General features: G+C 41.1%; 1 protein-coding gene across 1 annotated transcript in view; it reads right to left on the bottom strand.

The window, feature by feature from the left end:
• LOC104518472 (mitogen-activated protein kinase kinase kinase 20) overlaps window positions 1-21,596 on the bottom strand; it is a 34,218-nt gene extending 12,622 nt beyond the window's left edge. The window contains exons 1-7 of the mRNA XM_010166154.1: window positions 21,550-21,596; window positions 20,942-21,077; window positions 9,675-9,719; window positions 8,740-8,770; window positions 8,498-8,637; window positions 7,241-7,303; window positions 6,135-6,227 (exon numbers count right to left, since the gene is read on the bottom strand). Coding sequence (XP_010164456.1) covers window positions 6,135-6,227; window positions 7,241-7,303; window positions 8,498-8,637; window positions 8,740-8,770; window positions 9,675-9,719; window positions 20,942-21,077; window positions 21,550-21,596 — 555 coding nt within the window. The remainder of the gene's footprint in view (window positions 1-6,134; window positions 6,228-7,240; window positions 7,304-8,497; window positions 8,638-8,739; window positions 8,771-9,674; window positions 9,720-20,941; window positions 21,078-21,549) is intronic.
• Window positions 21,597-24,560: the final 2,964 nt, after the last annotated feature.

Here is a 24,560-nt window from a genome sequence, read left to right as displayed (position 1 = left end):
GTGTGAGCCAGCCCTCTCCTCCAGTGGCACTTCCCGCATGGGAGCAACGCGCCGGAGCCTTGCGGGCACTGTGTCCCCACCAACAGTGGGGTGGCACGTGGAGACTACAGCTCACATATGGGGGCTTGCAGCCCTGCGGGACGTCAGCCATGGGGACAGAAGCTCCTCTTCCAGGCTTTTGTCTGTCGAGGACACATGCCAAGCCTACGGACCACTGGGAACCTCCCTGTCCTTCTGCAGATGTATCTATGGCTGAGGCTGTACATGCGGGACACAATGTGTGGAAGGCAGCGAGTTAATTCAGAGTTGCCAAGGCATGCAAACAAAGCTCGAGAATAAAAAGTCTAGAAAAGTCAAGTGAGCACATTACCTCGCTGAAAAGTCTATATGCCTCTTCAAGATGAAGAGGCATATATATTCCTCTTATGGAATAATTTCTGATGGGAATCCCTGGCTCAGCACTGCCTACACACGGATTTTAAAAGGTGTTGGCTTGAGTTTGACCTCAGTTACACATGGGTACTACATGGACCAATTCCAGTGGAGGTGATGGAGTTATACCAGTTCCACCTTGTGTAAAAACAATGCACGGTCCAGAAAAGCCTCTTTGAAACAAAATACAAGGAGCTCAGATCACCTGCACTAACTTCTAACACTCTCCCATGGATCCACCTCCTCAGTGCATTACAGTAACCAGTTCTTAATGGTGCTGGTTATATTTAAACATGGTTGTGGTTTTATTTTACAGCTTGGGTTTTTTTTTTTTCCTTCACAAAGTATTTACCCCTTTACTGACTACTTATTAGAACAGGAGCAAATCTATGCAAATGGCACACAAACACAGCTACTCCAATTCTCGCATTAACTATTAGCCTTTAGTAGTGAAAGCATTATGCTTTGAGATGGAACTAAAGAGAAAGGGTGTAGAAGATGAGGTTTTGAGATAAGGTTAAGTAACCCTACATTTGAAAGTCAAGGTACTTGCAAATGTCTTACAAAGGAACGGTCAGATAAAACCAATTGCTCTACCAGTTTCACTTATGAAATGGGTTAAAATACCTGTAGAGCATGGGGAATATGTATGACTGAAAAACTACCAAACTGGAATTTCAAACTTTGACCTCAGACATTGCTTTATTTTTTGTCATATTTGTAATGTGAGGAGTACTTTACACAGCAAATTAAACTGGTGATGTTATCTCATATCTATCTGAACTAGGAATTATTTTTAAGAAAGTAAGGAAAGGTTTTATGAGTGTTGATGTAGCGAGAGGGGAAGAAACAGCAGAAACTGACTTGAGCACTTGTGAAACTGCATTCCAGTTACAACTATATCAGTACTGTTTTGTCTGGTACTGCCTGCATTTTGCCAGCCTGGGTTTCTCCACCTGAAGAATTGGTCACAATGCCTCTCTGAAGTAGCCTTAATATTATAATAGAATCATAGAATGGTTTGGGTTGGAAAGGATCTTTAAAGGTCATCTAGTCCAACCCCCTTGCAGTGAGCAGGGACATCTTCAACCAGATCAGGTTGCTCAGAGCCCTGTTGACCTTGAATGTTTCCAGGGACGGGACATCTACATCATCTCTGGGCAACCTGTTTCAGTGTTTCACTACCCACACTGTAAAAAATTTCTTCCTTACATCTAGTCTACTCTTTTAGTTTAAAACCGTTACCCCTTGTCCTATCACTACAGGCCCTGCTAAACTGGAGAGTGTCCAGAGGAGGCCACTAAATTGCTGAAGGGCTTAGAGGGGAAGCTGTATGAGGAGAGGCTGAAGTTGCTTGGTTTGTTCAGCCTGAAGAGGAGGCTGAGAGATCTCATCGCAGTCTATAGCTTCCTTGCAAGGGGAAGAGGAGGGGCAGGTGCTGATCCCTCCTCTCTGGCGACCAATGACAGGACCAGAAGAAATGGCAGGAAGAGGTGCCAGGGGAGGTTTAGGTTGGACATAAGGAAAAGGTTCTTCAACCAGAGGGTGGTGGAGCACTGGAACAGGCTCCTCAGGGTGGTCATGGCACCACGCCTGACAATATTCAAAAAGCATTTGGACAAGGCCCTCAGACACATGGTCTGAATCTTGTGACTGTCCTATGCTGGGGCAAGAGTTGGACTCAATGATCCTTGTGGGTCCCTTCCAACTCACAACATTCTATGATTCTATGATCTTTCTTATAGGCCCTCTTTAAGTATTCACTTTTGCACTACATATTTAAATAACAGCATTAAAATATATCCCAGTTTGGATATTCAAGACTAGAAAATAGTTCACACAGTTAGCAGATGGTTTTGAAGAGGCTCTGCTCCTTACCTTGTCAAATGCAGGGAGAGGTAACTGGGGGAAAATAAGGCAAGATGGTGAGCCAACTTCAAGGCTTTGTGTTTGGATGTAGGTCAGATTGTGCCACACTCAGTAAAAAATGAAAACACTCAAAGGCATGGTGAAATCTGCCCTTTTGAGGACCAAAACTAAAGCATGCATCAACAGGAGACAAAAAGACTGTGAACCATCTCTTTTTAGGGGTTGGGTGATTCATCAGTGTGGAGCTGACACAGCTCAGACACCTTTCCCTGATTGGGAAATTTTAATGAGCCACCTAGGATGAGAAAGTCATTGAAAATTCCCTCTGCAGTTCTGCAGATCAGCTCAAGCCACAATTGCCAGGGTTTGTTTTTTTACCCTCTTTGGTATCTTGGAGTTAATTGGTGTCCCCTTCCTTTTTTTTTAATTTGCGAAAAAAATTCATTTAAAATATCAAAATCTATCACTTTTCAGGTCAGTGGGAATTGTGTACAGAAAGGTCATTAAAAGGAAGTGAATGGAAGTAACCACATAACTCGAACTACAAGAGTTGGAAAAGAAACCTCTAAAATCCAGGTTAGCTTTGCAGAGCTCACTCCTGATGCATTCAGAGAGCACAAAGGTCAACTGAGCTTTCATCACCTCCAAAGATACAGCTAAAAAGGGAAGGAAACTGTAATGAAATGACTGCATCTGTCAGCTGGTGGAAACCAACATAATCCCACTAGAAGATGCAGTTCAAATTAGATAACAAATCTGAGGCTGGTAAAGTAACGTACTGGAAAGTCAATGTTTCATTCAGTGTACAGACAAGGCTGAACATTCAAATGCCATCCTGAAGTATATTAGTCCGGATCCTTGCTAAAGGGCACTGCCACTCCTAAGGCCCTTAAGTTTCTGCCTGCTTATGGAGAAGGTGCACTGGCTGTGCTGACGGGGCTCGGTGCTGCGCCAGGGAGAGGACACCTGTGCCCCGAGGAACCATCCTCAGACCTGAGATGGTGCTGTGGTCTGACCAGCCAAACGCATCTGAATGAACCTGCCCCTCTCAAATGATTTCTGGGTCCTGGACCAGCTCATCCAGCCCTTTTATGCCCCATGACATTGTGGTATGTCACGCTGCACGCTGAGGCTGTTCCCACACCAGAGCTTTAGTGTGGATCAGCAATGTGCTTTTGTCCCACATGTCCATCCCATTCCATGCTTTGGCAGAGCAACCTCCAAGTGCATGGATGAGCTTCCAGGTGCAGCTACACCAGAAGATGCACTACCAGCACTACTGTGAACTCAGCCCAGGAGACCAGCACAGAGCCAGCCTCCCAGCATCAAGTGTTCCCCAGTACAGGGGAACTGCGGGCACCAGCTCCCACCTGAGCCTAATGACCTCCCTTGATGTACACAGGTCTAGCAGTCTCCTCCATCACCCAGGGAACACACGTTCTCAACTCGTAACCCAGATTTGAGCTTATTGCCTCTTCTTCCTCACAGCTAAAACAGGAGGAATGCTTCTTAGCTAGGCAGCCAGCTCTAGGGACTGATATGGGTAAAGTTCCTTTGAGAAATTTATTTTTAAACTCATGTAGGCCAGCTTTATAGCTGTAAAGATGGTGGAAGGTACGATCCCAAGTGCTTCTGCTGACCCAGTTTTACAGGAACAGGCACCACTCTTACAAAAATGGGACAGTAAAAGAAGTTTAAACCCTTCAATCCTGGTTTACGCAATATCTTAATTTTGGAGCAAATCTGGATGGCAGCAGTAGTTGGCTTGAAGCAGCCTCTAGGGGAGCTAGAAGATTGTATCCAGGGATTTTCAAAGAAGCAAGCTAGCCAAATTTTCTGTACATTATGTACCACAGCAGTCTTTGTTAGTGCTATGTTGAATGCAAATTACCTTGCTTACGGTGGCCATAGCATCTCGCCTAAAACCTCAGCTGATCTACTCCTCCCAGTCCAATTTTTAAAGCTAGCTTAGCCACAACATCTTTAAAGGCAGGTATGAGCTATTAAGCAGACCTCAGACAGAGATTTTCAGCCCTGACAAATTCAGGTGACAAACAGTGCATTCCCTGGAACATCACCAGGGACACAGGTGCTGTGGCAGGGCAGATGCCAGGACAGGCATGCCTGGCACATGTCCACGGCTGCAGAGGGAATGACTTCCTCAGGAAAGGGCCTGACAGCACGCAGAGAAGAGAGGACCAAAAAGGGAGGGTTCTCAGTTGGCATGTGAGAAACCTGCAAAGGTTATGCCAGCAATATGCAGGCCCATTGAACTAGCCTTGTCCTCTTGTAACAATTTAGCTTCTGTCCAACAGACTTGGGCACAGTGTATTATTTGCAAATTTTGCCATCATGGCTAAAATATCTACTTGTCAAACTTAGTAGGAATTAATGCAACCTGAATTTCCCTCCAACACTCAGAGTCTATTCACTCCTTCTCTTGCTTTTTCCTGGGGGAGGTTGCCCACCTCCCTGCAGTACGGCTCACAACCCATATTGGAAATGGAAGGGAGATACAAGGACTTCCATTTCCTTGTACAGTTGCACATGGGAGAGAAAGATGCACACCTACAAAAAAGCAGCTGTACAGCATCGCAAGCTAGATGCATTCAAGAACACTGAGACAGTCTAAGTAATTCACATAGTGATAAAGAAGATTTTAACAGGAAAAAAAAAAGTGCTTAGGATAAAAGAAACAAACAAAAAAAGGAAATCTCCAGACAAAAAGCAAAAAGCTTTTTCAAATTGATGAAATGATTTCAGTACGAGTCCAAGTTCCTACTAAGTACAAACCTAAATGCTTTCTCTGCAAGCACCACCAAGTACAGAAATCAAGAGACTTCTGCAAACAATATGCCCTGAAAGCAAAGCAGCCAGACAGCACAAGATGAAAGTCAGCCACCCACAAGTTTAGGGTGGACACACGATGCAGATTTGTCAAACACAAAAGGAAACAAATCCTGCTGTCACAACCCCTGACTCTTAACTCAAAAATGCTTTGCACACCATTTCCACATAGATGATTAATTCTAAAACCCTTGAACTCAGAGTCCGTCGCAGGCTAGATAAAGAAAACAAAAAGCATGGGACAAACTTCATTCTCAAGAAAGGACAACATGGTGGAAATTCTTTGCTGGAACATCTGGAGTCGTCAACACTCCTGTTACACAGGGTGTAACGAGAGATCCTTGAACCAGCTCAGCTTGGAGCTGAGGTTTGATTAGTATGTGGCATGCTGGTAATTGCCTTTTACTGGCCGCTGCACAGTACTTTTGCCATCTGCAATGTGCTGCACCTACCCCTCGCTGCTTCCCCAGTACTGTGAGTGAACACAGTCACCACCAGGACCAGTGCCCTTGTCCCCAGCAGCAGCCATGCATATCACGTATTTTCCAGACTCCTCTTGGTTGCATAAAAAGACACCATCTTTCTGCTGAGACAAAAGTAATAGTCTGTCCACTAACATCAGGGGTACAGCACTGCTCAAGTGTGAATGGGTTTTTTTTTGCATAAATGGATTGTTATTTCACACCCATTGGGATAAAAGGAACAAAGCGAAAGCCTGAATTACAAAAATTATGGTTAAAAAAATTGTTCAGGAGGAAACAAAAGCTTTCAGTAAAAGCTTTTTATGCCATTCTTTTCTTCCTCACCTGCTCGGGGATATGGTTTCCCATCACCAATGCAACACCATTTGCTACCTTGACATTTGGTCAGCACTTTCCAAAACAAGAGGATTCTCACAGCAAATTAGCTTTTTGTGTCCAGAAGGTACTGGACCCTCTGGGTAGTGACTGTTAACCAAACAAACCAACCTACTGCTCCCACCTTACCTTTGGACCATTTCCCGGCTTCAAGTGATAACCAAAAACGAGTTCAAGATTCACTATTTTCTCTATGTTTTCTTCGGCTTCACCTGCAGAATCCTGCCAAAAAAAGGCAAGGCGAGACTTCACATCTACCATAATCCCTTGGGAGACAGGAGCAAGGCCTTTGGTGGCAGAAAGGATTTGCTTTTCAGGTGCTACAAGGCTGGCAGGCAGCAGGAAGGAGCCATCACTCTGCCCTGATCACGATGCTCCAGGAGGGGCCAGGACCTGTGCGTGGGTTTATGGCGCGCAGTGGGTGGCACCTGGGAGATGCTGCACGATTTCTGCTCCTGGCCGAACTGCTCTGGCGCGGCACGGTGCCGCTGTGCACATCATGGCAGCCACTGCCGTTGGAATTGCAGCTGGCGTGGCATGCCAGCAAAGCCCTGACTTTCATTTTCCCCTTTGCGGAACACGGTTTCACTGTATGCAAATTCACTGTAAGTGGATTTCATTATATATCTGTGCAATAAATTATGACTAAAAAAGCTACTTCAGGCTTTGGGGTCTAGAATTGCTTGATTAGCTCACCAAATTAAATCAGGAGAGTATCTGCTCTGGCAACCCCAAGGTTCCCAAATACTCTTGCTCTTTTGCCTGGCTCTTTTTACTGATCTCAGAAAACCAACAGGTTAATGCGAGGGTGACCAGACATTATAAATCATCCTTCTCTCCTGTAACATTAACAAACTGAGGAATGATGAGCTTTCTAGGCCAGGGGTCTGCTGTTCTTTGGTGGTGAGTAGTCAGTGGCACCAGTTTGGAGGAATGGCTCTTAAGAGTAATTTCTGATTAATGATAGCAAAGGAATTGCAACAAGTAGTAGTCTTTTAATTTAATACTACTGGTTCCATGATAAAATATTAGAGCCTCCTTGAAAACAACTTTTATTATCCTATTACTTGTTCTGATGTGACCCATAGCTGCTGTTGAACCCCTGCATTTGTCACAACCCTCTGCAGGAACTGCTGCTTCGCCCTCCCGCAAATGGTAGGAAAGTTGAGACATGAGAACAATAAAATAATCATACCAACACGAGAAGCACTTCTTATATAAACAACGAGACTTGCCTTAATTAATGGTGGAAAATGAAACAGATTTAGGTAGTCATGGGTTAACTTCTCAATAGCAGTCTAGAAAAAAAAAAAATCAACAAAATCAGATGGGACTCATTCAGTATCTCATACTGCAAATACCAGCATGAAAAACAGCACAACTCCATGTGCACTGTGTTTTCCATTGCGGATACATTAGGGCATGTGAGAAGAGTTTGAAATACAGCCCTGTTGTGGACACTGTCATGGTAGATTGGCCCCATTTCGCATGCAGAATCAGATCTGCTTAATCAGAGAAAGAGATGTTTGGGGGGCTGTTTTGGTTGTTTCTATTTATGATCAATCGACCCAGGAAGCTCAAATCTTTCATTTTGGGCATTGTTGACTTTATTAGGTTTCAATAATTTTCCCTGTAGGAAATGTAAATTAAATATATCAGTAATGGTGTGTGACATGGAAAAAAACGGCTGATGAGCAAAAGGGGAATAAATCTGTGTGACTTATGAAGCTAAATTTGCAGGACTAGCAATTACAATACAAGTATCTCTTTACTAGTAAATTGTGGTATAAAATCATTGAAACCCAACAGAATTACAGATGCTGCTTTTAGAAAAATGCTTTTCCAAAGCTGACTGCCAAGAAACTGAACTCTCCTGTGGCTACAATATTAATATTATTACTGCTGTTGTGATCAAGTTTTCCAGACCATGATTTTTTTAACTCATTACAAACATCAGGTATTTAAAACACCGTGAAACAAAGCTTTAAGAGCAACGCAACCTGGCCAGCAATCAGCTTTAAAGTTGTCTAATGGAGTTTTGTTAGTCAAAGTACGATTTAAGCTAGAGATGATATGTGAAAGTTGAGAAGTTGAGAGATTTCAGTTCAAGTAACTGTTTTCATATCTGTTCCTCTCTCAGCTAAAGAGAAATCTCTGGGGAGACCTCTCTCTGAAAACATACAAAGCTTCCTGCCAGGAGAACAACCCTCCTAGGTGAATCTTTAGCAGTATTGAGAGTCCAGCCTACAAGAAAACCAAGAGCTGCAGAGGAATATAAAGACCACAGCACATTTCATGCCTCATTAAATGCTCAGGTTGCTTTGGGTTCTAGATCCATACAAACTTGTAACTCTGGGGTTTTTTAATACAAATATGTTCTCTATTTAGCTTTATAACTTTTTTTGGTTGTTAATACTACTGAAAACCCATAGACTCCTTCTTAATATTCACACTATAACCTATTGCAACATTAATCGTATGCTGTTCAATACCTTTAAATGGATGATGTGTCCTCTGGAAACAATTCCCATGTCCTTTAAATCCTCTTCTTCTAGAAGAAGCAATCGTTTCCCAGTGATATGATGTTCCTTAAACAAGCTAGCATATACACTCATTTCACCAGAAGTATCACCTTAAGATAAGAGAGGTTATTCAGAAATCCATAGGGTGCTTTATTGGAGGGAGAAAAAGATGAGCAAATGTGATTATGAAGGTATATATGAATAGCTTTTACCTTTTCTAGTAAGTTGTTGCATCCAGAAAAACTGCAAAAAAGAGGAATCAGTCTTAAAGTTCACATTATCAAAATTTTATATTACAGTTATTTGGAGTTTGCAAGTAATCATTCTTTTTTAAAACAAAATTTTAAAATATCTCTAACTTTGGGTTAAAGGGCTCAAGATTCACCAAGGCAAGTGATTACTTTTACTCAGCTCTTTAAAAATGCCTTCTATTTTGCAGCTACCTTCCTCAGTTTACCATTATGAAAAAGAGAAATGACTGAAGCAGAAGCTTAGTGATCCGTCACATGCTAAAGGGGCTGAAGTTAAGGAGCCAGGGCTATCATGGCTTTTGCACTGGCTTTCCAGATGGCCCTTCAGTAGCTCACCAACCGCATGATACACAACACACAAGGAGGGTGCTAAATGGGATGTTAAAATCACTATGACACATCACTACGCTAGAGATAAATCACTGATGTTTTTAACTGAATAAAAAGGTAAAAAAGACTCAATACCATTCTTTTACATGAAAGAGGGAGTCCACAGCCCTTAAAACCCCTTAACTTTCTTTCAGTTAATTACCATCCTGGTGGCACAGAGTGGGATAAAACCTTTGAACCTGTTTTATCCTGTGCAGGACAGGTCTTGGGGCACTTCTACCTTCCTTAAATGATCACTCAGGAATGCTCTCCTGGCTGCTGACAGCTCCCAGAACAAGTGATTTTCGGGACATTGGAGAATGTGGCTGTTTTATGAAGGTTGCTTGAGTCCTTAATTTACTCATGGTCATTTTAAAGCCTTTCTGGGACATGAGTTTCACCAAGCAAATAGCAGTAATATCTCACCTAGATGTTCTGATCTGGCTTTCCCTCCCTCCATACCCACTGTAATTTGTTAAGAGAGCTCCAGCAGCACAACACTGGCCACATTAACACAAACTACTCACCACATCTTCTTCGGTCCACGCACAAATATCAAAGGAGGGCAGCAACTGTGTGAGAGATACGAATTGAAAAGAAAACTGTCTGATCATTTTGCTCCCCTCCACCCATGTTTTACTTTGGTGGTCAATTTTATTTGGTTCCTTTTCACCTGCAAAGAGCAGGACTTTAGGCTACAACTCTCATACTGACACACTAAACCCTTGGATTCACACTGACCACAGGCTGGCTCCAACAGCACAGTGGCAGTGCTAAATCAATCCCATTGTTTTATATAGATAAAATTTTCAGCACATCTCTGATAGAAACAATTTAGGAAGCAAGAATAAACTCCGACGGTGAGGGACTCTAGCTGCCTCTCCTCTCGGCTCTGACACCCTGGGAAGGCTTTTGCTATGGCTTTGGTACCACCTGATTTCTGCAATGAAAATAGAGCTGTGACTACGAGTCCCTCCCGAATGATGGGCATTTTCTGCAAAAGGAAGGAAAACTGTCACTAGACAGCAGTGAAAGCAGAATTTGGATTCAGGCCACTGTGGCTAGTCTTCCTGTACAGACAAGTCTCTCTTGGTTTCTGCCAATGCTTCCTAACTGCTGCCCTGAGGCTGGGGAGCGCAGTGCTGCCCAGCCTCCTCCAGTGCAGCAGCCACGCGGGACACACGTTGTTGTACGCGAATTGGTGTTAGCTCTTGAAGCACAAGGAAACCAGGGAGAATGCACTGGAGAACAGCTGTGTTAAGTGAAATTCTGGGATGATTTGAAAACTGACACAGACGTCACTGTAATACTGATTGCCATTTTGCTCATTCAAGCTTATGGTATTCCAAACTTCACCTTCTTGGCTTTTCATCCAGCTAAAGGCTTAACATTAATTGGTATGTACGTATTTGCACTGTCGGTGTCTCCCAAAGGCTCAATATCATGATGTAGCAGCAAACTTATTTGAGGTACACAACATCAACTTATGAGAGACTTGGCTCGGTTACCCACCAGCCCCCAAGGCTTTGTAACTCCCTCCACAGAGCTCTGCCACTCACAAGCTCTCCAGACCCTACCCACAGGCCAAGCATGGCCCCTCGCAGGCACTCGCCCCTGCCTGCCTCCAGCTGAACACTGAGCCCAGGGCAGAGCTGCCTGTTACATGGCTGAGCACTTCCCTGGCTCTCCAGACATGAGACCAGGGTCTAGTGTAATCTGTCCACAACTTTCAGCCATCACTGTGAAACACCCTTTGCAGCATCCACACGAAACTCCCATTGAAGGACTTGTGACTACCCAACACCCCTTGACTTTTGCCTACCTATCTATGACTTTTTGCTGCCCACCCCACTTTGATGACTCTTCCTCCTCCTCCACCAAGGTCTCAGTCAAACCTTGCTGGGCACAAACCATCCATGATACCAGCTGAAGCCACCTCTGTGAGGAGGACCTAGCAGACCCACAAACCCATCTCTTTGCTCACTGCTTCCCCAAAGGAAAGAGAGCCAAAGGCATCAGGGTGAAGTGGCAGAAGGGAAGATGTGTCTGCCAGAGAAAAAGAGACCTTCCTGACTTTTTCTCTCTACTACACCATACTTCCAGTCAATTTTCTCAACCTACCTGCTGTTAGTCAGGCATTCCCTATGCCAACAGCTACCTGCAGCCTGGGCAGGACACTGTGGGGCAGAAGTAGTACTGGGGACAAACCCTGAGCACAAGGGAGGGCAAGCGGCAATCGTAAACATCCTCAGGAAGACAGCGGGTTGTGCCTTTCGTAGGTACTTAAGAGACAAACCAGCTGGTGCTGCGGGAAGAGCCTGGTACAGTTATTTGTACAACAACCATTTACTGCAAAAGTCCAATTTTTTTTTTCAGTTGCACAATGGATTTTTTCAGCTTTTCCTATGTTTAAATATAACCAGTGACAGAATATGTTCTGTATTACTTCTTTTTTTTTTTTTTTTTTTTTTTAAGATGTGAGAATAAAGGAGAAATGTCACAGTGAGTGATACAAAAAGTGACTTAAACCAGCAGACAATAAGGAACCTCTTGAAACACCAGCATTTTACACAGGGACACAGATGCATAAAATTTACTGTCAAAATGTTTATTGCAAAATAGAAGTTTGGAACAAAGAGAAGCAAAGGAAAAAGTTCACATCAAAAGAAAGTTTATGACACCAATTGAGGAAATTGAATACATTGCATGATTTCTTTTTGTTTGTTTGCTTTGGTTTTACACTGGAAAATCAAATCCACAGTGTGAATAAAACAAGACATCGTATGTCAAATGCAATAAAGAGAATAACTGACGCTGCAAGGTTTTACCACACAGAAGTGTAACATTGCATGTTCCACACAAACTATATATTCAGTTTACAGCACAAAAGTTTTGGCACAGGCATTGCGCTCAGCATTGTTTTTTTCAGAAGGGAGAATGAAGCTTTCTAACACTGTGAAAATATTTTCTATTCAAATTTCATCAGTTCACACTTGAAGTGTAGCATTGACGCCTACTATTCAGTACAAAACTTTTTCAGTAGTGCAAAAGCAAGAAATGCAGTGGACTATATCTGACTTTAAAAGGCATATGAATATTTAGCACACAATACAAAATGTTTAAAGAAGGTTGTTGGTTCTACAGTTCCAAAATTAAATCTTCACACATCAGAAATCTCTGTGCAGATTTTACAGTGTACACTAAGTTGAAGTCTGGGGGGAAAAGGGAAAGGTCTCTCCTCCAGATTCCCACCAGTGCATTGTAAGGGCTGTGATAATTACTAAATGAACTTATTTTTCTACCTGAACATTCTACCTAGGACTGTAGTGAAAACCGCTGTCAAGTTAGAGGTCTTACTAAAAACCTGTAAAAGCTGCCTGATTACAGAAAAAAGAACTACAGTACTAAAGACATAGTAACGCTGCTGAATACTTAACAGCTATATGCACACCATGGATTTAGTGCTACTGCTGACAGCAATACAAATAGTTATTGCATCAAATATTTAACTCAGAATAACCACTTTAAGACCCAGAAGGAAAGGGAATCAACATCTAACAAATTGCTGGAACGATAAGCAAATGGCAAGTCAAGAATGCAACTGTGTGACAAGAAGCTGTGCCAGACCCCACCTCCTGGAAGCCCTTCCCATCTAGAGGGGACAAGCTCCACGTCAGGCAGCACACGACCGGCTGGGGATGCAGTATGCTGACACACTGTACCTCAGGACACTCCAGGGAATTAGTGATGTGATCATCACAAAAATTACTAGATCAAAAGTTTTCCTCCATTAATTTCCCCTTCCATTTTTTCCCCACTGCTGAAGGAAAAGAAAGGGAGTTGTGAGTTGGACATCCTGTCTTGGTCCCAGCTCATCCTGCATCTTTAAGCAAGCCAAAAGCTGATCCTCACCATTCTTCTCTCGGGCCACTTACCCATCTAAGTCAGTGCTGGCAGTACAACAGCCTGGTCAAAATGAGTTATTCCAGCCTAGTTCTTACCTTTCCCCTCTGTCAAATGCAGCAACGTTATTTTACTGCAGATACTTCCAGGGCTTTACGGAAGGTAAAGAAAACTGGGATCCCAAAAGGCCTGGTGGGGACTAATAAGCTGAGAGGTGTGTATGCGGCATGGGAAGGCTTTTGGTGGCTCTGCTCATAGCTCAGAGCAGCCAGAGAAACTCCTTCTGGGTTTGGTTAATGCTTCATAAGCTGACAGACTACATGCCCGTGGACTGTTGTGGAGATCTATATACCCTGGTGACAATATAGGTAGAAGACAGACAGGGTTGCACTGTAGAGCAAAATCAGGTGTGGAAGATTAAATGCTCTAACCTCCTCCAACCAACATACCTGTCCACCAGTGCCACTTTCAAAACCTTTATCTAGTGAGAAGCGTATCAAAGGCAGAAACAACACAACTTGATTCTCATGTGTGTTTTTTGTCTTGTAAACTAGAAACATCCAGTATGAAATTCATCGCAGGAAAGTGAAAAAATGCAATCAATACCATTGTTTTTTAAATAAGAATAGCCAATATCCAAAGCACAAAACTCATGCAGGAGAACTGCATCAGAAGAGTTTGTCTCATGTTATTACCTTCTCTACAATTCAGAGACCACCTTTGCTACTTTGAACACACAGGTAAGTTTTACAAGAGTTGAATTTTTTTCCTTAATATAGCTTAATTTGCTTTGACAAATAATGTATGGGAAAAGAAAGGGGGGGGGAAAAATCCATCTTTGTTTCATAAAAAAATACTGGAACTAAGTAGATAGCGGAAATTCCTATGAGTATGCTACCAAATTCTGATGATATTTTACTGAATTAAGTTACGTGCCTGGGTAAGCACAAAACCTTGTAGACAGACTTGAACCTTGATTTTGCAACTATGAAGTCCTGTGTCATACTACTTAAGGACTATTTTTACTTCTGTAAAGATTAGGAGTGCATTTATAAATTCAGTTAAAATCCATGCAAATATAAATGTGCATGAAGTGCTCAAAGATTGTCACATGCTAAAAAAGTGCAAAACATCAATGGCTAGGAACAGATTTTCTTTGTTTTTTTGAATACTAAATGTACTGAATCAAACTTCATTTTCAGTTAAAGCTGAAAGTCCTACATTCCTTATGTGTTACAGTAATTTATGCACAATGACATACATCCTAAGATCTAAAGTGCACATATCAGATTACACAAATCAATCAAATTTTCCTCGGTGCAAAGTTGCAGTTACAAAAATAGTATCATTGCTGTGGGTGTTAGCAGATGTAGACTTACAAAAATAGTACAAAATCTGCACTGGAAACAGCCTATTTGCTCTTATTTCCAATTTAACTATTTGCCCTTCAATGTCCCTTTTTCTCCCTAAAACCAGGTTGCTTTGATGGACCTAAGAAGCCATCCCTACCTCTGCCAAAGCAGCAAGTTTCTCCTTGGTATTCTCTGTAAACTTATTACATCATTTAAATCACAATTCTATCATGAGAAAAGCTTCCTGATAGAAGAAGTTTAACTTCAAGCCAATGGATTTGCAGTGGTTAGGAAGAAGGTGGAATGTGGAATGGCATCCTACAGAAATTAAGCATCTTGGAGGGTCTAATACTGTGCAAACTGAGCGGAGCAGGTTAGTTTGAAGCACAGCACTCGCTGCTTTGCAGGTTACCAGACCAGTGCTGATGCTTAAGGATAAAACAATTCTCCCTCAGAACCTGAAGAGGTGCCCACTCATCACTTGTAGAAAAACTCCTTCAAAGAACTTTCTGTTTTGTTGAGTGAACATGTAATGATTTCAGGCCTGCTGTTATCTAATGTATCCATTTTTCTCTAAGCTATCTACAAAAACACTCACCATAATATGTAGGTTAGAGCTGTGTAACGGGCAAGCCTATAATTAAAGAAGCCACTCAAAAACAGAAGTTTTCATAAAAGAACCCTCCAGTAATTGAGAATGGCATTTTGATGGCTTATTCCCACTACAGTTAAACTAGACAGTAATGTTTTCCTTTTGAAATGCTGCCCTTCTTCCTTGGGCAAATATTTTACAACATCTTCCTTTCTAACCTGTATTTGTGTTTGCACTGGTTTCCCTCCCTCCTTCTGCATCACCACTAAAGGGGTCATCAGGAGAAACGTACTCACTGCTCTCAACGTAAGTGCCTCACAGGCAATTATTGCAGCAGATTGTTACACACCGAGTTTTACGGTAAGTCATAACAGCAGTGGAAACACTTTAAGAGTGATTTAGCTGCAAAAACCAGGTACACAGAGACTAGTAAATATTCCTCACATTACTGCCATCACGGAGAATTTCACATAAGCCACAGTAGTAGGGCCCAAGATGATGGCTTCTCTTTGTCCTTTCACAAGGGTAGCACACACAGTTTAGGAGATGCAACAGAATCAAAATTTACTAACACTGATTTTTACTCTCAGGTACAAGAATAAGTCCATCAAAGTTAATGAGGTTTCCTGGATTTACATCAATATAACCAAAAATTAGCTTCTAGATTACAATATCTGATAATAGATGCAGAGGTCTGATTGCATTTTGCTTTGCTTGAGTGAATTATATACACATGCACATACACGTGAGGGGAAAAGAAGAACATTTATAAAAATCATCTACTAATAGGGATTATCTGGATTCTGCTGCTATTCAGTTTTTAAACTGTGTATTTAACTAAGCCCTCTCTTCCCCTCAACCAAGCTTCTCTCCTCCTAGAAAAGTATTTGTGACTTCCCACAATGCTGCCTCGAAAAAGGCTTTAAATTAGAAACACAGCAAACCCCTTCACTGCAACAGTAAGAAAGAATGGGTTGTACAGAATAGCAAATCCGGAAGTACAAGCATATCTATATGATTGACAATTAAAAGGGTAAGGGAAATGACAAAAAACACAGAAGAAAAATTTGAAGTACATTAATGGCATTAGTGGCATTGAAGTTTCCCCCAACGTTTTCAGATCTTAAGGTTATCAAGCCATAGTTTCTGTAATCAGGCATCAAGAATTATAGATATAATCACAGTTCTTAAAATAATAATAATCTCAATTAGTTTGGAAAGTTTAGTTCCAAAGTTCATCAAAGCCAAAGTAAGTCAGCACAATCTAAACAAAAACAATGTGTCCTTCTACACACAAAGATGCTCAGCCTGGAAAAGGTCTCAGTTGTTTGTTATTTTTTTTTTCTTCTTTTACAGGATTTAAACAGACCAAACTGACAGGATTCTTGTTCTAAAACTTTATTGTTTTGCTTTGCTAAAACCAATTTCAGGGTTAATTCTATAACTTATTTCATTCGCTGCTATCATCTGTGTCATCAAAATCATCATCATCATCATCATCATCATCGTCATCTGACCAGTCGAATTCACTGAAACCCAAAGCCATGTTGATTTTCTTTCCTTTTCTCATAGAGGTGGTTTTAGAAGAATTCTTTTTGGCTTGCATGTTTATCTGCATTCCAGAATGCAGGACAGATCCTGCTTGGTTCAGAGAGAAGATATCCCCAAAGCCCGTCATCATCAAGGCCTTCAGACTTTGGTTCATGCCAGCTACCTCCCCGTTACTTGTTGCTGTGATCTGACATGACATCTCTGCACTGTTTGACTCCTCTGTTTTAGATTCAAAGTAAGACTCCTCAGACATTCTTGCAGCAAGAGGTAAGAAAAACTATTTAAAGGAGGAAAGGACAGAGCAAAAGTGAAAGTTAGAACCAATTTAAAAATTGAGGAAAGACACCACCAGATTAGTTGTTCATCAACAGAAAGCACAACGATTAGTGAATCTAAACATGGAGATCAAGTAAGAACTCATTAAACCAGACAGCTTCATTCTGGGGTCATAGTTCTTAAATGAAAGTGCAAAATCACTAGGTCACATGGCAAGAACCACAGGTAGCAGAGCTTTCATGACAAAAGAAGGTTAAAACTCTTAAATCCTTCATTTTGTACAGCGTAAAACAGAATGTGACATTTCCCAGCCAGGTGGACTGGCTCCCAAGGCAATGTGTGTACAAGAGAAGTCTGAGTTGTTTAATTGTACCTTTCAGGATTGAAGAATAAATCACATCAAGATCAGAGAACCCAAACAAGCTCCCAAAGTTTGGTGCAGAAGTAGCAGCCCTCTAAATATCAGAAATAACAGCAGCAGTATTATTTGTGCAAAGACTGCTCAAAAGCAGAGGAAGGGGTTACCCTGCATCAGCCATCACAAGCGAGCCTCTCACCAATGCAAAGGACAGGGGAACTGGCCTCCATCCTGCACCAGCACCGTGATTCTAGAAGCTGTCCCAGGGAGGAGCAGCCAGGGGAAGATGGGCTGTTTGGTCGGCTGGTCAGCTGCTGCTTTTTTGTTTTGGTTTTTTTTTGGTAGTGATATCAATAGAGATCTGCCACTTGGTTGTACATCATATTAAATCTCTACTGATTTAATCTTCACCTACAGATAATGGTGTTTTCCTGACCCAGTCTGTTTGTAATAACAAATGAAATGTGCCCTCTCCAGCTAAATAATGATTAATGCCTCTTCTGAGTGGCTGGGCCAGTAACCTCTGTGACATGCTTGCCTGTTCTCCACAGGGAGTAAAAACTCAGGAGTTTCATGCCAAATTAAACTACTTACTAAAGCAACAGCAAAGGAGCTGTGTGTGAACATCTGAACTGGCCTTTCTTTCCAAAGCTGTTTGCAGAACTACATGCCCAAAATTCATGGTTTCCCACATCTTTTTTAACCTCATTAGAAAACTGACTGAAGTGTCAACAGCAGTTGGTCACAATGGGTTACGGTAGTGATTATGGTGATGTCCTGGTCTGCAACACAGGAGGCTCCATGGCCAGGCTGCTCAGGGTGCCAAAATGACTTATATTGATGAATTGTCTATCATTAAAAAGGACAATACCTGTCTTTTGTTCCTCTTGAGTTTTTCCTACTTAGATAGGCTTTCTATTTGTGTTGTGGTTAAAAAAAGTTAATGATCATGGTTTAAGAAATGAAAATAAAATTAAGAAGTTGGGAAGACAAGGTGTCCTAAATAATCTTCGTGTGTCCTATGGCTAATTGATGAAAGAACCTGCAGCTATGCTTCTGTACAGTGCCAGGTAGTTCTTCCGTCAGCTATTGGAGTTTTAGTCACTTCAGATACATGGAAAATCATCCCCTCACATATGGGAAGAATTCCCCATAAAAATCAACAAAGCTGCAGAACAGCTTTCCTCTAAAACATGTTTCTGGGTCAGTGTTTGTGGAATGCCCAGCAGTGGGTAAGCTGCAAACAAACCATAACTGTGGCTCACTTTGTGAGTTACAATCACCTTACTTACTCCGTATTTTGCCATCTTGTTATCTGAAGAACTCAGGAGCTCTTCGTGACAGGACCTGCCTTTGGTGTCACACTGCATATGATAGCTATCATGAAGAGACTTTTATAGATGGCTGGGATCCCCAAACTTCGTACAAGCCACTGTTCTTCTTAAGTGACCACCACCAGGTGCATAGCACCATAGGTGAAAATCTGGATTTCATATCTTTATCTCTGTCTTTCTCTAAATATGAGCTTCAGCTTTGCTACATACACTCCTTTCTTAAAGTCAGGTCCTCTTTCAAAACTCCTCCAAAAGGCTCCAGATTACTTTGTGCAAGAGGCTCTTGGAGATCTGCACAAAAAGGGAATCTGCAGACATCAGACTCCAAGGTGTCTGTTGTATAAGACACAGCAGAAACAGGATCGAAACAAGAGCAGGGAGAAATAATACCTTCACAGAAGTCAAGATTGGTCTCATCCTTCTCTCATGCTGATGTGTGTAAAGCTATACTTTATTCTTTGGAGTAAGAGCAGCCTGCCACTCATAGCTACCTACCATGCAGGATGGCAGGATGATGCTTCTAACTACCCTAAAACACTGGAGAATTAAGTGGCAGAGAGCTTTCCTGTTCTCCTTTCACTTGGTTTGAGATTCTGCTCCTTCACACCACTTTAATAGTATCTACTGGTCTCTGGTCTTTGCTGCAGACCAAAACGAAGAAGTGACTGCAGCGCGGGGATGACAGTACCAACTAAGACACAACAAGGCCTAGTGTTGGTTAAGAGCCAGGTATAAGCCTAGAGGGCACCCTAAGCTGTGTTATTAGCTCTGGTCGCCATATCTTTACTACTGTTTTCACAGCCCAGGTAGGTTAAAATTGAGCAGTGAACCTCCCTGTTGCAATCCTCCAGTCTGATACTGCCGAGCAGACATACCCTGAACCAAGGGACGGAGGGAGACACTTGACTCCAAGGACTACAGCTTGCAAACAGAATGCCCAGGGGTATTTTGCAAATGATTTACAGCTATGAAGTTAAAATATAGTTGTATTTGTAATCAGTTCCTGGTAGAACTTCATTTGCTATGAAAAAAAACAATCCTGCTTGAACAAGCTAATTTTTGCCAATATATCAATTTTTTTTCCGACAAAAGGGCTTTTTAAAAAAGCTGTTCCATGCAAGTTCACTAAAGCTCTATGGAAAAAACAAAACTATATTTCTCTATTAGAAGAAATTGCATTTAAATGCAATAGGAGAGTTGGGTTAATGTTATGCAGAAAGATAGTTCATGCTTAGCACAATAGGCCTTAGCACAATGCTTTATTCTTTCAGCAATGGCAGTTCTAAGTGAAAAGTAGAAGTCATAAGCAAGTACAGCATAAAAAACCCTAGGGCCTTGCTCGTGAAAAGATTTGCTCATTAAGGCTGTGTCTCATGCTGTGCTCAGGACAGATGATGGCTCACAGCTCAGTTACTGGAAGTTTGCAAGCGTTAAAGCAGGCATACAGTTATCCACTGAGAACACACAGTATCTGCACATAGGAAAACATACATTCTTCATTATTTTATTACTGCATGTCCACAGCTGGAACATGAATGCAACTTCAGTCAAACAATAGCAATAAGCTATGCCTTAAAAACAAGTTGTATGTAAATAGGTCTGGCTGGAATGAAGGTTATTATTAGGATGAAATTGTGGACAAGAAAAATCATACACTACTGCAATCTCAATTGGGCATTTCTTTTGGGTAGTGTTTAAAAACAAGTAGGTAATGTGGTATTTTTCTTAACAACAGTTCTGCTGTAATATGTCCAGTCATGCACTAACCCTGTGGTCCTCCCTCTCCCAATCACTAGTCAAGAGCATTGTATTTCATTAAGAAATTCAAGATAATCCAAGGAAACTCTTTTATTCAATTTATTAATAGAAATGTGGCAATCCTAATGGCTAATAACTGGCCAGTAGAAGTATGCTAACTATAGTTATGAAGAAAGCCCGAAATTAACACCTCAAACTTTGACCCTCTTTTTTCACAGAAGGGAAATTTGCTTCTTCTCAAAGAAAAATAACAGAATAAAAAGAACTTACATAGGTTTCTCAAGCCTTCTTCTGCAAGAAACAAATTATTCTTATGTTTAAGACCAAATCCTGCATCCATTAAAGTCAACAACTTTCTAGTTGAAAAATGAATTTATTGAATGCAATCAACTTTTAAAGCTGGGAACTGCAAATCAATAGGAAACTACTGAAGTGCGCACGGCACAATATGAACTACCAGCAATGTCTGATATCTACCTAATGTATTAGATGAAATAAAAAAAATAGTATAGTTATTTGCAGTAATGTGGTAAAATAGACTTTAATTGTCCCAAAGGAACAATTAAAGAAAACAGGGGCACTGTTTTGTTGGTGTGTCTCTAGATCCACATAGACAAATTTCCAAATACTTTCTAAAGTAAGATGAAAGGTTGAATTATTGTCTACTTACAGGAGTATTGGACTGTTCAGTTAATTTCTGCTCCCACATCCTCAAACGTCGCTCCCGTTCCTTTAGTTCCTGCTCTTTAAAGCTCAGATCACGCTCCAGTTTCTTTAGTCTCTCTAAGGTTGCCTCAATTTCACATCTGCACAGAGACAATTTGTTACATCTTGTCTTTTCCTGACAGATATAAATTGTTCATAATTCCCACTTGAATGTTAATTAAATGTGAAAGGCTGAAAAGTACAATACTAACTCAAGCAGTTCATTTAATTACCAAATGCAAAGCCTTTCAGAGCTTTAAGAACAACTGGCAACGTTTATACTTGAAAATAACCACAATATCTTCAGCTGAAGAAAAATAACATTTAAAAGAATAAAATGCCATAGAATAACATTTTCAAAACAAAAATGCCATCTTTTCCCTCTACATCATGAAACATGATCTTATCCATAAAGAAACTGCACTAAGAACTGGAAATGGGACAATCATTAGCAAAACAATACAGGCAGTCTAAAGAAGCCCATTTGCCTGGGTTTGTAACTTGGCTATAAATATTATTTAGACTTACACTCAAAATGCACAGAAGCAGCACTGAGGCGTTTTTCCCACTTACCTTCCTGTTTCTGTAGGTGAAGACATAAGAGTAAGAATATGAACCATGATATGACCTAGCCCTCAAATGGTTACAAATACAAACTTTTCAAGTTAAAAACAGTTAATAAAAGGATTTGGTTTACTTTTTTCTGCTTCTCACCATCCATGCAAAGATATGAAAAGTAAGAAAGGCAGGAAGAGAAGGCAGTACTCTAAGAAGCTTCAGATACCATCTTTACTGGGTTGCATTGTGTGTACCTCAGCCCCTAACAAAGTGGTTTCCTTTGACACGCTTTCCAATGGACAGCATCTTTTAAACTCATGAACTGACCTGCTCTTGGAAAAGAGCTTAACAAGTTTTGCACTAAAAATGCATGGGTGTATACTACAACGTACAGGAAAATGATTCAGACAATAAATTCAGCCACATTATTTGCTTGTGGGATAACCAAAGAAAAGCCTCCACTTTGTATCCAAGGTTGTATTTGCATTTAACGAACTGTTTCTGTGACTGCTTGGGAGACTGCATTGCCTGCCACCTCTGTCCTGACTATTACTTCAACTCTTTCCTGTTCACATTGTGGAAATAGTCAATCACAGCATTTCTTTTTCCTCCTAGAGACAGCGAGCTTCTAAGGAGACAGAGATCCTAAGGAGAGGATCCTAAGGATCTCTTGTCCCAGCACAGAATGCTTGTGCTCTTCTCCAGTAACAACCTAAAGGAGTTCAGGCTCTCAGTGTGGGAAAATGCATACCCACATAGCCTATTTAAGTAAATGAAATAATGTAAATATTCAAAATCTTACAGATTTCTTATTTTAACAAGACATGTCTGTCAGAGAGTAAAAGTACGGTGAAAGGATTCAGAGCTGGAGTAACTAGCAAACTCTAGTGCAAACTCTACCACTACACTTAATTCTACTGCAAAAATCAGCCACCTGGGGCAAGGGTATTTATCACACTTAAATCCTGCTGTGTGAGCTGTTCTGTGTGGTGGTCAGAACAAATGCCCCTCACAATTATCATGCTTCAGATTTCAAGCAAAATCCTCTCTCGTATTTAGGCATGCAAAGGTCAAGGCTAATTTCTGTGCTGGCTGGAAGGTAGTCACACATCCTAATAAAGAGACAATAAAGGAACAAAACTAAAAAGCACTGGGTAGAAGGTCAGATAGTGACTCCTCTCCATATTAATTTCCTTATCACAAACCCCTTCTGTCGGGTGCAACATATACTATGCAACCTACTGTGGGAACTACAGAGCAAGGATAGCTGCAAGCGCTGCTTTTCTTAGTTTGTCTCTCAACATCACTGCTACTTACACACAAATCTCTAATTTTTAAAATATATAAGTAAAGTTCTCTTTTAAATAACATTCTACACTAGGGAAGTCACAGTATCACAGAATGGTTGAGGTTGGAAGGGACCTCTGAAGGTCATCTAGTCCAACCACCCTGCTCAACAGGGACTCCTAGAGCACATGGACCAGGATTTTGTCCAGATGGTTTTTGAATATCTCCAGGGAGGGAGATTCCACAGCCTCTCTGGGCAGCCTGTTCCAGTGCTCAGTCACCCTCACAGTAAAGAAGTTCTTTCTTATGTTCAGGTAGAACTTCCTATGCTGCAGTTTATGCCTCTCGTCCTACTGCTGGGTGCCAATGAGAAGAATCTGGCCCCATCCTCTAGACACTCTCCCTTTAGATATTTATAAAAAAATTAATCAGATCCCCTCTGAGTCGTCTTTTCTTCATGTTGAACAGGCCCAGCTCTCTCAGCCTTTCCTCACATGAAAGATGCTCCAGTCCTTTAATCATCTTAGTCACCCTTTGCTGGACATGCTCCAGGAGTTCCATGTCCTTCCTGTACTGGGGAGCCCAGAACTGGACACAATACTCCAGGTAACAATAACAAGTCCTGGTAACAACAGCTTTCTACATGTCAAAAGTCTATTTTGTGCTATAATCACCTCTCTTCATTAGACAGAAACTTCTCTTATAATAAAAGGTCAGTCTGTGAATACAGTTGCATTCTGAAAAATAATTCCCCTGTATAATAAAAGTGTGTAATTAAAAAGAAAGCTACCGTACATTGCCCAGCTAATGAGTCTGACTTCATAAATGAAGCAGCTTGAAACATTATACATGGTGGGGCATGTGCATTTGTTTGCTTCTGTAGTTCTGCAGTCTGAGCTTACTGGGTTTTCTACAATAATCTCATCTGGTGACACTGAAGAATGCATACTGTATTATTAGATACTATAATGGTAAACAGTCACAGATTAAAAACAATGACTGGCATTTGTTTATATGTCTTGAATTGCTACTGATACACTAATATAAGTATCACTAATAGACTATTTTAATCATTTGAACAGCCACTCGTGGGGAGAGGATGGAAGAAGAAATGTAGTTAGTATATATGACTAAATGCAGACAAATGTGATCTTTCACTGAATTGGAACATCATTACTTCAATGGTAATTTTTTCCTACTGTAATAAAAGTGACTTGAGAAAAAGCTCCAAAAAGATCACAGAATATGAACTGAAACATAAGGCAGACCTGTGCACCTTAGTCATAAGATAGTCAATTAAATAATAAAAATCTTAAGTGTGTAACAGTTAGGAAACAAGATACTAAATTATTTTAAGGAAATGACAGAACAGGCAGATGAAATTGTATTATTAATATAAACATCAGGACCAGTAAATGTTGTAAACAAGACCACATTAAAGATAGGTCAAAGTGTCATTTATCTTATCTCCTCTGTCAGACACGTACAGACACAGCCCACTCTCAGTTCTCACGTCAATCAGTCAGAGATGTTGAAGACTCAGGCTACTCCCTGTTACAGACACATTTTTTGCACATCTCTATACAAACAGAACCTCACCTTGACTTTTTTTTTTTTTTTTAGAGTAGGAAAAATGTAATCCAGCTTGTCTGCGCTTTGATTTGCTTTGCTAAGGGCAGTATCCCCGCGAAAGTGCAGTATCTGGATCACTAATTTGGAGGTCCCTCAAAGGAACAAGA

Source organism: Antrostomus carolinensis, unplaced genomic scaffold (genome assembly GCF_000700745.2).
Source record: "Antrostomus carolinensis isolate BGI_N321 unplaced genomic scaffold, ASM70074v2 scaffold42914, whole genome shotgun sequence".
In the NCBI taxonomy this organism is placed as follows: Eukaryota; Metazoa; Chordata; class Aves; order Caprimulgiformes; family Caprimulgidae; genus Antrostomus; species Antrostomus carolinensis.
This window is presented reverse-complemented; position numbering and strand designations above follow the sequence as displayed.